Raw genomic sequence first — 15,314 nt, 5'->3', positions numbered from 1 at the left:
CAAGCATGCAGGCATGCACACACGCACACACCCTGTGGAGTGTCCCTAAATTACAGATCCGAAAATACCCAAATATCTACCTCGACCTTGTAGGATAGGGTTAATGGTAGAAGAGATTGCTGGTCGGGATAGAGATGATATTAAATGGTGGTTCACCACCTGCTTGAATCTCTACACAGAAAAGTGCAATTGAACCACCTCCAGAAGGCAGTCCAAAAAACGGGAGGAAAAGAAACAAAAGAGTGGAGGTGTGTATAAATCCTGGATTTTTGGAACTTAACCATGTGGCAGTTACTGGAAGAATACATTAATCCTGGAGGAGCGAGACCAGAGGAGATGCAGTAAAAAAAACTCCCAAAAAGCAGAGGCCATTGACCTGTGACCTCCTCTCAGGAGATACAAATAATTTTGAAAGCTTTATATGCCACAGAATCCAGGAGAGCCAAATCTGGTGCAATGTTGCCAGCCCACAAGTGAGAGCAACACTCCCTTGAACTACACATAAATGCCTTGGTTGGTTGAGGCATTCTGATTTTCCAAGGAATGATATGGAAAAGCAGGGGGTGCCAAGTCTGTGGCTTGCTTAGGCCTTGAAGTTCAAGAGGCTAAACCTCATCCAGTGACCAAGGAAATAGATGGGTTGGTTTGTTTGTTGATCCTTCATGAGTGATGGGGTGAGACCTGGGAATTTTCAAGACTAAAGGACGTGCTCCATTTATCAGACTATTCTCTAATTTTCAGATTAACAGAGTGATGTACACAGCTACTCTCTGCCTAGCAAGAGGATAGGGGTATTTTACAGCACAATGTTGATCAGTCATCTGCAAAAAGGAAGGGAGGGGTTTTTTTTGGGGGGGGGGGGTGGAAGGGGTCTCTGCAAACATTTGCATACGTACTGAGCCACATTCTATTTCTCCCTTTATTTTTTTTGTTTTATGTGGACAAAAAAATGAAAAAACATTGCAAAATTTCGTTGAAGATTCCTATTGTTACAGAATTTGGGTTTGAGGATTACCGCGTGGGGAAGCATTCGGATTCCTCCAGAACACCTGGCCCTATAGGCTGATATGCTGCGGATAACTATGAACATCAATTACTTCGTCAACTCTTACAGGGTTACCCATCTAACACCCTTTACCTGAGGAGCTGACTAGATTAACCAAGTTTCATGCCCTCAGTGCACATTCTGGATTACTGCTGAGTGATCATGAGTGCTCGCTGGCTCATGAGAGCAAATTACATGGCGTGAAACTTCCCGTCTAACAATACTGCGGACTGTGCTGGACCAATGGAAGAAAAGACTAAGGATGCTGTGAGCAGGTTGAACTGAACTGACATTGGTTTATTTTTCAGGAAGCAAGAGAAAAAGCATGTAGCACAGCCAATACAAGGGGTTTATTCACCTGTGGATATTTGTATCGCAGGGACATACAGTATTCAAATGGTGTGGCAAAAGACATACAATGATATAAATGCATGTAGTAAAGAGACAAAGAGCAGCGTTGTACACCAACCTATCTGTCTTGCATGGTCTTAAGTTAACATAACAGGCACCATCAGAATCACTCTGCAGAATGGTGGACAAGTAAGAGAGATAAGAAAAACTGAGGCGTTGGTGGCCTCCAGCTTATCCGGCATGTACATGCGGACACTTGCTCGTCCTAAGTGTAGGGAAGGTAAGGGTAGGAGTGGGGTGGGGTGGGGGGGCTAATGAAGAGCAAAAGGGGGTGTCTGGGTGCACGATGAAGAGGTGTGAGTGGAATATGGTGTCGGGTGTTCAGAGTGAAAGATGGGGTGTGACTCGGTGGGCATTCTAAAAAGAGCGATTTTTCAGGCTTTGCCATCAATGATGGCTCTTGGGCATCCACAGTAGATGTGTGAGTCAGAACTATCTATCATCTATGATTGCTGATTTCTCCTCTCGCTCAGTACTGCACCCAGACTGCTTGGTGCTTGGTCCTCTTCCTCAGCGTTCCGTTCCTTTCAGCAGCAAACATCCACAAACTGTGCAATGATCACTCTGTCTTGCAGCAACCACCACCACCAGCTCTCACTCCAGAAGCTCACCTTGCAATCTCTCTTGCAATTCCTTGCTCCAGCGACGATACTTCAGGGCTGCAGGGGAGGATAGTCGTGTGTGGAGTTTTGGGGGATCAAGCGTGAATCCCTGACTCTTGTGTAGGTGGTTCCTGGGAACACAGGTCCCACACCACCCTCTTTCCTCCGAGCGTCATGTTATTATTGGTCCAGATGCACTCTGGGGTGATGCGAGGTTGCCTGGCTAGAATCACCTTCAGTTGTCCTCTGACTGTGTCATTCATGTCAGCTTCCGACTCAACATGGGCCCGACGTGTAGCGGTCCCCATCTGTCTCTTGAATTCTCAGGAAGGGCGCAGATGGTTTGCTGAATAGCAGGGCGGTCTCCACTGTTCAAGGAATGTGAGAACTTGAAGCGCACACTTGCGCCTGGTGTAAAAGGCTCCGTTTGTAACGGTGCTGGGCTTGGGTCTGGGCGTGAACTAAAGGTGTCCATGGGCAAGGCGAGACGATGGTCCTGAGTTGCAGGAAGGTGGTGGGTAGTGTTGAGACGTATGAGGTTGTTGTGGTTGTGGAGTCGAAGCATCGTTGGGAGGTGATGATTATGTGGACAATAGAAGAAGGCTGGAAAGGCGAGCTTGAATGGTGATCTTGAATGTAAATATAGTCCGGTGTGTATCTGAAGCAGGCAGGGTGGTTATCGCTGACATTGTGGTGAAGAAGGCTATGGTGGTGGAAATGGCCGTTTGTTTGTGGTGCATATTGTTACGGCTGTGGAAATTTGCAAACCACCATTCAGGGCCCGTAGGTGAGATAACTCTAAGTACATGTGTAGTTAGCCCCAAACCTGTTGTTTGGAGGGAATTTATGTGATTCATTCGGGCTGCGACGCTTTGAGATAGCCGTTTTTCTGTTCTATCTTTATTTTGAACCAACCACGTCTCAACCACCATAACCATCAAACCACCACCGATAAACCCTCCACGACCCTCACCTCTCTCCTTCTACGGCCATTCCCGCACCAGCTGTGAACACTGAGCGTCGGACTGTCTTGGGCTCGTTCACGATACGCACCGAGCCACGAGTGCAAATAGCGGCCTTTCCGAGGGAACACTACACACCCACTTCTGATCCGTCCAATCAGCAAGCGCGGAGCGGCTTGGCCCTGCCTCCAGGCGCGTCTGTGTGAAATCGATATATGCAAATTCTAGGATCAAGGGAGGTTCACGCCCATTTTTCCTCCGTCCAATGGGTGAGCAGGGCTCCGCCCCCGAGGTCATCCTGATCCGGAAATTTGCATATTGTTTTCTCTTGCTGGCCTATAAAACGGCGAGCGCAAGGCGAATCGTGGAGAGTGTGGCAGTAGCAGTGTGTGTGTCGGCAGGGCAGAGTGAGTCGAGTCATCGGTGTGGCAGAGAATGGAGTCAGGTGGCGAAGGCATCGAGTTGGGTTCTGAAGTCGGCTGAGGAGAGTTGTGGGAAGAGGCCAAGGAGCTCGGGTCCGAGGCGAGAAGGACGGCGGTCGGCGACGAGATCGCGGTGTGAGATCGCTCGTTGCAGGACCCAAGCCAGCCAGCCATTCTCCCTCCCCCAGGGCGTCAACAATTCCCCCTTTCCCCCGCGCTGAGATAGTGCAACAAGGGGGCCCCGTTCTCACCCCACTCCAAACGTCGTGCCAACGAAACCCGCCAAGGATCACGGAGTCGGGGCACAGCCACGCGGCCACATCTGCGGCTCGTCCGCCAACGCGTCACGAGGACGCAGGTAGGACCCCCCGGTCTCGCAGGCCTGGCCGCTCCTTCAGGTCACGCGCGCATATTGGCCTACAGGCCCGTCTGCCCCCTTGTCTATGAGGGTGGCTTCTTTCCTTTGATTTTGAGTAAATGTGTGTTAGCGCCATCTGTAAAGTAGAACTGTATAAGTGTTGCCGTGTGTGCGCGTAGTCGGTAGTAACTCTGCATCATTGTTTCTTTTGTTTTAACTGCTATAGGTGCATTTTGACTGTTTGGCTGTATATGTGTGCTTTCCTGTGTCGCGTAATAAATGTGCATTGTGTGAACTGTTTTCCCGTTTCGCTTCGTCTTTTCTTTATTGACCCTCCATCCTGCTTCACGTAAAGGGTTCGTAGTGGGCTTAATACGCCCGGTAATTAATCTGAACCGTCCAGGTCGGCGATAACACCGCTCGGTTATCCCGATAGCACGGAACGGGCCGCCCAAGCGGCCCGTGTCCGGAGTCGACCTGCGGTGAGGTGCGATCGCCCGGTCGACCATTCGCGCAGGTACTTAGGTAGATCGCATTTGGCGAGCGACCCTATCCTGCGCGGGTGGGCAATTGGCACGATCGTGGTGAGGTTAAACCCCCACTCGTGACGAGCTCCCAGCGTTGGTCCGAGAGAGTCACGACTGAATTATCCGTCCGGTGGGTGACGTGCCTCGATCCGAGTTACGTGGCCGTCCGCACGCCGGCGGGCGCGAATTCACAACAATATGTTCAAACAAGGCTTTGGCGTGCATATGCAAATTAGGCATCCAGCAGCAAGTGCTCAGTTGTGTAGGGAGAAGATAATTGGGAAGAATGGGGAAAACCTAAGTAATCCCTCACAACGCTTATTCTCTTTATAACCTATTAGACACAAGGGAAGGACACTATCTGGAATGAATAATAATAAAATAAATACCTCCGGAACCGCTATATGTTGTGTGCCATTGCCTGGAGGTCTCGGTTCCCAGAACCATCACAATATTTTTTTCAGACACATGGTTAGTGTGATATATCAATTAATCTCAACAAGAATGCATTTGTAATATCTTATTTTTACAATATTCTGTGATTTGATTTGATTTGATTTTATCATTTTATGGTCAGTGTTTTTTATCTTGTTTGAGAAGTTTTGCTTTTTTTTTGATGTTATTTAGGAAAGCCGTCCCATTGCTTCACAAAGAGAAGGTGAGCTATCTCTGGCACCATGGTCAAATTCCAAATTACTGCCCTAACCAGAGTCGAATGTCAGGCCTGGCCAGCCAGTTTGTGAAAGGCTTAGGCTAAGCTTCCCCTGGCCAAACCCACAACAACATGGGAATAATTGTGGATGTTGATGAAGAATAAGAATGGAAGCCATCACATTTATTTAATTTTCTTTACTCTGCTTTTTTTTAATGCTTGACCTCCAGCTTGAGGTGTTGAAATCTCAACAGAGTCATTCCAATGAACCTCGAGCCAAAATAGGTGATGTGCAGTGGTCATGGAGACAACAGTCTTGACAGACCTATATTGCCAAAGATAGAGAGAGGGGCAAAGCAAAAACATAGGAAATATCAAGAAAGATGAGAGCAGCTTATAGCTGTTGCAAAACCCTTGCATATCAGCATAATTGGTGCATTAGTCATTCTCAAGGACTAATTCTTGTTGACCGTTTTCGATGTGATATAAAAATAAAAATATCCTTCAGGTTCTTCGTTATGCTATTGCACGCATTGCTCACTCTGACAGCTGTGCTTTTATAATATGCAGTGATGGTGTCGTAAAGGTAAGAATGACGTGCTGCACGACATACTCAATTAAATTCACACTGCTTGTTACACAGTGGTGCGAAGGACAATTTAGACCGTTTTTACCTGTACGTATACTGTATTTGTTTCTCACCGGGCGTAGTGGCGTGCGCCTGTAATCCGGCTACTCAGAGGCTTGGGTTGGAGGATCGCTTGAAGACTGGAGCTCTGCGCTGGGCCGCTCTATGAGAGGGTGTAGGGCAGCCCGGAATCATGGCGAAACCCAATCCTTATCCCTGTGTTTTAAGAGGCGACCAGGGTTGCGTCAGGAAGGGCATCCGGCGTAATACCTGTGCCAAATCAGGATGCGGATCATAACGGATGATCCGCTGTGGCGACCCCTAACGGGAGCAGCCGAAAGATGAACAACAACATACTGTATTTGTTTCTCATCAAGCAAGCCTATTTTCTTATCTTTAACGTGCACGAATCCCTTTCTCACTATTAATTTAATGCCCACGTTGCATTACAAAGAATGTTTATCTTTATGTGAAAAAACACACAAACATTTTTTTTCTATGCCGTACATAATTAATTGATTGTCCCTTCTGATGCAGTGTCGAATCCCCAGTCCTCCACGTTGATTTTCGAAAAGGCTGTTAAGTCCTGTTTTTGTATGCTTGCATTTGTTGGATGCTGTCCATTCTCTAATGAAAGCACCATTTCCTCTGCCTGGATGTGCCTGTTTCTCTTTACCATAAACCAGTAATGTGAACACAGTATTTGAGAGCTCATGAGGTAACCCACTGCCGATGGAGTCAATGAATTGCTGGGTTCTTTTTTGGGTGATACATTTTCCCATTCAAATGGAGTATCCGATGAATCGTGCTGAAATTATTTTATACCTTTCTTCAAAAGCCCATTGAGTAGTGATGGAAAAATCTGCATTTAAGGACGTTTATGCAAAATGCACAGTCTTTTGAAGGTATACATCGTGTTAAAGTTGAGGTTTAAAAAAAAAACCACATTTTAAACTCTATCGCCAAAGGTGGACGGAGGTTATGTTTTCACCCCTGTCTGTTTGTTACTTGTGAAAATAGAAGATTTTCAAGTGTATTGGTTGGTCTTGTGCATTATTCCGTCTGTGTATGTCTCTGTCTGTCTGTCTGCTTGTTTGTATGTCAGTCGCCTATAGGTCACAATTTTAAACTGATCTTCACAAAACTTCACCACATGGTAAAGTTTGTCAAAAGCAAGAACCTATTGTTTTTGAGGTCAAAAGGGTCAACAACTTTGTCAAATTTATAAAATCATAAATTTTCATCCGATTGACTAGAAATTTGAACAGGATTTGCACATCAGTCACTGAATTAAATGAACAAGTACACGGGGCAGTCAATAAGTAACCTTAAAATGGCGATATCACTTTGAGAATGCAATGTGTGTAGTTATAGACATATCTTATATCTATGGGCAAGAGTCATGTTTGCCTGTTTTAGATCTGGCAACATCAAGCGTATGACATCAGGAGAGCAGTTCCAAGATGGCGACTCCCTTAGAAGCATGCACCAGGGAGGAGCAACGTTCTGTCATAAAACAGGCAAACCATGACTCTTACCCATAGATTGTAAAATATGTCATCTACAATGACACACATTACATTCTCGAATTTATATTGCCATTTTAAGGTTACTTATTGGCTGCTGCTCTTATTTTTGAGGTCATTGGCCAAAAAGTCGACAAATGACATTTTAAAAATCGTCATTTTTCATCCAATTCACTTGAAGTTTGAAGAGGATTTGCATATTTGGTCATTTAATTCAAGCACTAATTATTTTTAAGGTCAAACTTGTTTTATGGTTTTCAAACATATCATGCTATGCATGACATCTTTTTTGTTTGTTTGTCTGTGAGCAGAATATCTCAAAGTGAAGGATGGATTTGGCCAAAATTTGGTGGACATGTTGGGTTTGTGACGAGGACAAATTGATTAGATTTTCGTGACAATCTGGATCGGGATCCAAACACTAGAATTTCTTCGGTGATTCTTCACCACTGAGATTGGGCCAAAATTGATACATCGCAAGATATCTCAAAAGTTTGTGTGGATTCAAATGGAACTTGGTGGACAGGTTGTGTGTGTGTGAGGGCGAAACAATTAAATTATGGTGAAGATCTGGATTCGGCATTTTTTTTATTTTTAGCTCACCTGGAACGTAGCTCCGGGGAGCCTATGGGATAGCACGTCCGTCAATCCGTCCGTCTGTCCACAATTACTCGCAACTTCTCTGAAACTGCACTTACGATTTGGATGAAACTTTACCACAATGTTCATCACCATGTATTTACCAAAGTTTGTTTATGGCATTAAAAAAATTGGGTGCTAAGGGGGTCTACGGAGATTACCACTCAAAATTGGTATTTGCTTTCTTCTGTAAAACTACACTCACAATTTCGATGAAACTTGGCCACAACCTTCATCACCCATGACATACTAAAGTTTGTTCGTGGTTTAAAAAAAATAATCCATAGGTATTTACTTTCTTCTCCATTACATATTTTGTGGGTCGTCCATGTCTACCAGTGGTTCCCTGGTTATCTTACCCAGCTGCTACCACGTGAGCACACAAGGGTATTGCCCCTATGTTTATTTTTAAAGTGATTCTTCACCATTTAAAAATAGGGCCAAAAACGATATATAGCACGATATCTCAAAAAGTTGTGGACGGATTATAACCAAACTTGGTGGATGAGTTGAGTAGTTGACAAGTACAAGCTGATATAGATTTTGGTGAAAGTCCGGATGCAAATCCAGCCCATCAATGGGATGCAAAACGTAAACTGTGCAGCTTAGCGGGGGTACGTGTTCTACCGAGTGCCATTCTAGTTGTTGATGCAAAACATCAAAGATCTGTGCAAATTCAGATTGTGATCGTTTTACTGGAACACACAGTGCATTATCTGTCTTTCCTGTTTTGGTTTCTTTTGTTGCAAAATCTCTCAATTTTCCCTGTCTACCCCTGCAGGAGTATTCACTCTACGCCAGGTGGTGTTTGCCAAGCTCGACCAGGTGCTCCATGCGCAACCACAAGCTGACTGTGTGGCTGAATACGCCCATCTGTGCTCAGAGATAATGGGCATCCCCGCAACCCCCGGTTTGTTGTTCTTTGTGTTTTGATGGCTTTTATGAGAATGGATGTATCATTGATAATAGTGTCAGGTCAGGTATGGGAGCATGTGCCAGAACAGCGCGTCGCTGCGTCCACTTTCCGCCGATACTCCAGGGGCCTCCGTCTGGCCATCCCCCAGGCAGATGCCAGGCCCATCCCCATCTCCTTGAGATGATGGTCAACCTGCTGCAACCACGAGGCACGTGGTCGGCCCACTTGCCACCTCCACTCACGAGACTCCCCTGCTGAGAGAATCTGGTGAGCAGGATCAGCGTCAGGAAAACGAGCCACATGTCCATACAGCCGCAGCTGATGCTCACGGACTATGCAGGTAACAAATCTCATCCGAGTCTCAGCAACCACTCGTTGGACACAAAATCCGACCAGCGATAACCAAGGATTCTCCGAAGAGACCTGGTACCAAAGGAATTAAGTCTCCATCTCAGATCCTTGGTCAGAGTCCAAGTCTCGCATCCATAGAGCAAGACTGGAAGTACCAAGGACCTGAAGATTCGGACTTTCGTCCTCCCGCACAGGTACTGGCAGCGCCACACCTAATGACCCAGTGAATCCATGACTCCCCAGACCCAACCCAGACGTCTATTGACCTCTGACTCACAGCCAGCAGAGACATGAATATCACTGCCAAGGTAAGTGAATCTCTCCACGACCTCAACATCCTCACCACAAACAGACATAGACAGGACAGCAGCATCCAAGATGTCATGGAAAGCCTGGATCTTAGTTTTGACCCAAGAAACCCGTAATCCCAGCAGCTCCGACTCCTCGTTCAGCACCTTGTGGGCCCCCAAAAGGATATCTAAAGTCTCCGCAAAGATGACTGCATCATCTGCAAAATCAAGGTCCGAGATCTTGACATTCCCAAACGATGCACCGCAGCTTGATCTCTCCGACATCCTCCGTAAAATCCAGTCCATACAAGTGCTGAAAAGTGTGGGGGCCAGTACACACCCCTGACGAACTCCAGTAACAACTGGAAATAAGTCAGAGATGGTACCACCACACTTCACAGCACTCTCAGTACCAGAGTAGAGTTCAGACATCAGATCGATCAGTTTTGGTGGCACCCCACGAAGACCAAGAATCCTCCAGAGGACATCCCGATTCACTGAATCAAACGCTTTACAGAGATCAACATAGGCTGCAAGCAGCCCCTGCCGAAGCTCTCATCTGCGTTCGGTGAGGACACGAAGAGCAAGGATATGGTCAATCGTTGACCTCTTTGGTGTAAAGCCTGACTGCTCTGGACGCTGGTGCTCAAGCAGATGGTGGCGAACCCTATCAAGTATTATCTGAGCAAAGACCTTGCCCGGCACTGAGAACAGCGTCACCCCTCGGTAGTTGTTGCAGTCTTGGCGATCACCCTTCCCTTTCCAGAGAGGAACAACAAGGCCCCTCTTCCAATCAGTTGGGATGATGCCTGTGTTCCAGGCAGAGCACAAAACTGCATGCAACGACACGAGTGCAGCATTTCCACCAGCCTTGAGAAGTTCAGCATGGATGCCACAGATCCCTGGAACTTTGCCCCGTTTCAACCGGTTCACCGCAGCCTGTGTTTCCACAAGCGAAGGTGGACCACAGTCGATTCGAGGGTCAGCAACAGGGATTGTAACACCCTTGACGGCCAACTCGACAGCCCGGTACAACCGCTCAAAGTAACCGGCCCAGCGGGCCTTCACTTCAGACTCCTCTGTCAAGAGCCTACCACTCTCTGCTCTAACTGCAGTGCTTCGAGGGATGGGCTTGGATGAATGCAATGCACGAATTCCCCTGTAAGCGGCACGCGAATCACCTGTCCACAGGTGATGCTCTACCCCCTCACAGATTCCTCGCACATAGGCCTCCTTCTCCACCCTCAGTGCACGTACAGTTTTACGCCTCATCTCCCTGAACAGCTTAGCTCTGCCATTCAGCCTGGCCCTGCGGCTCTGGTCAATGGTATCCAGTGTCCCTTGAGAGACAAAATTCTTCTTTGCCCTGCGGTGAGTTCCAAGACATCCACTGGCAACATCAAGGACGCTGGTCTTGAGGCCCTCCACAACTCTTCAGGACCCCCCCCCCCAAAGCACCCAGACCCCCCAAGTGTCCACTCAGCCTGTTCGCAAACTCCTCAGCTACTCTCTCATCCCTGAGCTTGCCAACATCCAGCCTCGGCTGGGATGGTACCATTCTCCAGGATTTAAGGTGCAGCTTTGGAGTTGCTACAACAAGCCTGTGGTCAGTATTGAGGAACTGAGCACTCCGTTAGACCCTGCAGTTCTGGATCATCCTCCAGCGACCGTCAATGAGGACATGGTCAATCTCCTTTGCCGCACCACCAGCGTTGGAATACCAAGTCCAGCGATGAGCTTGTGGGCACTGAAACCATGAACCAGCCACCCTAAGTCCATGACTTCTTGCAAAGTCAAGGAACTTGGTGCTATTCTCTTTCATAGTTCCTGACCCATGGGAACCAACACACACCTCATAACCATCCCTATCAGTTCTAGTCGATGCATTGAAATCCCCCAAGACGAGAAGTGTATCTCGTCTGGGGCACTGGTCAACAACAGACTCGAGTGTGGAGGAGAATGCATCCTTCACGGTGAGATCACTCGCCTCAGTCGGAGCATAAACAGAAACCAGGGAAATGACACCTAAGGAGTGACAAATCCTTAATCTCATAATACGATCATTGACCGGTGTTACCTCAATTATCATTGGGGTCAGCTTATTGGACACAGCTACAGCAACTCCTTGGGTATGGTAACCATCAGAGCAACCAGACCAATAGTAGGTGTAACCACCCACCATTATCTCGCCGCAATCCGGTCTCCGAACCTCAGAGAGAGCTGCAATCCCGATGTCCAAACGCTTGAGCTCAGATGATAACAAAGACAGGTGATCATCCTCTCTTAGGGATAGGACATTCCAGGCACCCACCTGAAGAGACCGCCGTCTGGTGGACGACACCTCAGCACCACTCCGACACACTCTCCCGCAATCTGACCCAGGGATGTTACCTCGTGGTTTCCCTCCTATCATCAAAGATTGGGGATCCTGAAGGCTTTGCCCCAATCCCGTCATCCGGTGAGCTGCCCTGCAAAGGGAAGCTGCACAGGAGGTACTCCCACGGAGTGGGTTTTCAGATTTTTTTGCGTTTTTGTGTTTTGCGGAATGAAGGGTTTTACGGTGGCCGGAGTTCAAATCCTGCCACCAACCTCCTAATAAAAAAGTAACCCAACTACAGGAGGACGTCCACAGACACAGTTGGGCACTAGATATGGATGGCCGTTGGCTCACAAGGAGCTCCTCCGCCCTTTCTGTCGTGTCGAGCATTGATAATAGAGATAATTGACATTTACCCTACAAGCCAAAACATTGCTACGTGGCAGATCGAGTTGACTGCTGTTTGTTGTTTTTTTGCTAAGAAATAACATGGTGAAATGAATGAAATGAACCCTTAAAAATTGCTTGGGTAGAGTATATACAATGGATATCAGGTTGGCAGTTGGTCACTGGAGAGATTAAAAAAAACAGAAGAAGAAGTCACATCCAATCCACGCTGTCAGCAACCACAAACACAGTTTGTTTCATTCGGTTTCCTTGAGCAATTAACTTCCACCACACTTGTTGGGAAAATACAACTCTGAAGACGATGATGGTTCACGAGCGGTATTTGACGATGTAGATTGTTTCAGAAGTCAAGGATGAGATAATGTGATAATGTTTGACCAAGTTATAAAAATGATCAACATGATGTGGTACGAGTGACAGGTTATGAGCTGCAAAATGTCGAAAACCCGGATTCGTTCAACAACTTTAAAAATTTGACCTTTGCATCACCTTTAAAGGTCCCAAAACAATGTTGTGGACATTAAAATAAGGAAACAGGATACGTGCTATAGCTTATTGGAGTTAGTTCGTCGAAGAAGGTCGAAAACCCGGTTCGATTCCCACAACTTGGAAAATTTGACCTTTGTGAACTTTAAAGGTCAAAGGTCAAGGATTATGACCTTTGGTGCAAAACTTCCTCTGGAACATTCCAGGAACAATATAACGTCATGTAGGCTACATGGCATTTCGCACTCCTCAGATGATCCATACTTTGATGAAATCAGCGTAAAAACAAACTTGAAGGGGGCTCCACGGGCAAGGTGTTCGAGATAGAGCAAAATGGTTTTAAGACATTAGGTGGGGAATGATCTCAAGATTATGCATAAAAAATATTGTCATCCTAGCTCTCAAAGTTTGGGCGGTCATCTGATTTTTCTGTCAAAATTCGAAATTCTCTAAGTTCATGACCTTGTGACCTTGACCTTGGGACTAAAATTAAAAACCGAGCTCTGTGGGGCTATGCAGGTGCCAATGGGCTAACCAAACACCGAAACCCCTGCCAGATTCGACAACCCCTCGGAGAAGATGGATTTACGTCAAAATCGCAATTTTCTAAGTTCGGGACCTTGTGACCTTGACCTTGGGACGAAAATGAAAAATCGAGCTCTGTGGGGCTATGCAGGTGCCATTGGGCTAACCAAATACCGAAACCCCTGTCATATTCAACAAAACCCCTAGGAGAATATGCAAATTGAAATCGGCTACCCCCTAAAAACACATGTTTTTTATGGGCGCGCCATGCCCATTTTCAGGAAAACACAACTAGATCATGATATAAACCTCCTACCAAAATTTCATCAGGATCGGATCAAAACCCACGGAGTTATGTTCGGGACAGACAGACATACAGACATACAGACAGACACACAGGCACACAACAATAACGAATATAGTGGTCAATTATATTTTTCAATAAAATATTTTTTCGTGAACCAATAGTGGTCACTTATATTTTTCGTGAAAATATTTTTTCGTGAACCAATAGTGGTCACTTATATTTTTCGTGAAAATATTTTTTTCGTGAACCAATAGTGGTCACTTATATTTTTCATGAAAATATTTTTTCGTGAACCAATAAAAATGTATTCTACTGAATGAAGTCTCATAAAGTTGGTTCATATTTGCTGTTGGTATGTATTCAAAAATATTTGCTGTGATATTCAAAAATATTTTCAAGATTTTTCAGCTCTTGGCATTCATGTAGGCTTTAAAGTGAAGAAGTTCCGAGATTACCAAAATCTCTGCTGTTCAATCCAGAGTAGTGAGAAGGAAAAACTGGTCATGCTGGAGAAGGCGAGTGTAGATCAGACAGGAAGAAAATGGATGAAATCAACAATGTTAATTGAGGTATGCTCACCACAATGGGAAGCAAGGAGAAACTAAAGTTTCGGGCCTTAACCTTCCACCAAAGCAAAAGAGTAACGTATTCTTGCCTCTTTTGCTCCAACAAAGGGCTAACGCTCAAAACTACACATTTTCTTTGCTTATTTGTCATAGTAGTTACCATACCTCAATCAATATCCTCCACCCCTTATGAGGATAGTTTGGTCAATGCTGTCACAGAGTTTTATTATGCAACAGTACATACATATTGTTACGAATTTGGAATTTGATCGCACTCAACATACAGGTTCCTTTAGCTCAGTTATGCCGATAAGTTCATGTTCCCGAGATAGTTCACCTTCTATTGTTTAATGGGCAGAAATTGATTAAGTGCGCTGCGAGATTCAATTTAATAGTTAGTGAGCGATCATAACACAATGGAGACGCCCCTCCCCCTCTTCTGCGAAGAGGAAGATGAGCCCTCCCGTCCCTTGATTTTGCAGGGGATGGAGCACGAGGGCATGAGTCACGTCGGGAGCGGGGGAGGGGGTCGATAAGAATAAATAAGAGATCCTCTGCTTTGTTCGGGGAGGGGGGGGTTTCAGTAGAGCTTCGGCTTCTGCTTAGTGGCTTTCAGTAGAGCTTCGGCTTCTGCTTTGGCTTGGCTTGGGTTAGCGAGGAGGCTTTTATGAGGCTTTTTGAAGGCTTTCTGCTTTGGCTTGGCTTTTAGTAAGTTTTTTGCTTCGGCTTGGCTTTTAGCAGGCCTTTGGGTTCTGCTCAGTGAGGGTTGAGACTTTTGTTCAGTGAGCTTCGGTTCTGCTTGGTGAGGTGGAGGCTTTTTGGAGAGCTTTTTGCTTCGGCTTGGCTTTTCAGCAGACCTTAGGGGTCTGCTTGGCTCGGTTCGCTTTTTAGGCTCTGGCTTGGTTCGTCGAAGAGAGTCGGCTTTGTTCATCGGAAGAGAGTTGAGCTGGTTGCTCGGATCAGAGTTCTTGGTTCGTGTTGTGAGAGGCTTTGTTCATCGGAAGAGAGTTGAGCTGGTTGCTCGGCTGGCTCTATTTGGTTCGTGGAACTCTTTGTTCTCCGCTTGGTTCCCGGCTTGGTGTGACTAATCGGCCTCATCTTGGAGGTGGTTCTTCAAGATAGCGACGCATCGACGGGAAGGATCAGCACCTCGTCTCACTAGGATGTGTTGAGAAGCGCGAGAGGATTCGCTGGAGCTCGTGAAGGATCGCAGCTCACGGCGATTGGATCCAGCTCGCTCTTGCTGGAACCTGGGTCTAAACAGCTTGAAGACCACACAAGGTGGAGAGGTTCGAGATAGGTTCTGGGTTTCAGCTCATCTGTCCCTCCGAGCTGGAGTCAGTTATTAAAGGCCTCAGCCACCATTACTTGGGTGT

At 46.4% G+C, this 15,314-nt stretch overlaps 1 protein-coding gene across 2 annotated transcripts in view; it reads left to right on the top strand.

Annotated features, from left to right (window-relative positions):
* Positions 1–15,314, top strand: part of LOC147032859 (thimet oligopeptidase-like) — a 74,524-nt gene that overhangs the window by 43,532 nt on the left and 15,678 nt on the right. The window contains exon 11 of one of the 2 annotated variants that reach the window (XM_085870797.1): positions 8,554–8,682. The exons of the other annotated variant lie outside the window; for it this stretch is intronic. Coding sequence (XP_085726923.1) covers positions 8,554–8,682 — 129 coding nt within the window. The remainder of the gene's footprint in view (positions 1–8,553; positions 8,683–15,314) is intronic. 2 annotated transcript variants of the gene reach the window in all.

The sequence above is a fragment of the Eptatretus burgeri genome, chromosome 2 (assembly GCF_056783735.1).
Source record: "Eptatretus burgeri isolate ZD-2024b chromosome 2, Ebu_testis_v1, whole genome shotgun sequence".
NCBI classification, from domain to species: domain Eukaryota; kingdom Metazoa; phylum Chordata; class Myxini; order Myxiniformes; family Myxinidae; genus Eptatretus; species Eptatretus burgeri.
Note: the sequence above shows the minus strand (reverse complement) of the source record. Positions and strands in the feature narration are given on the sequence as shown.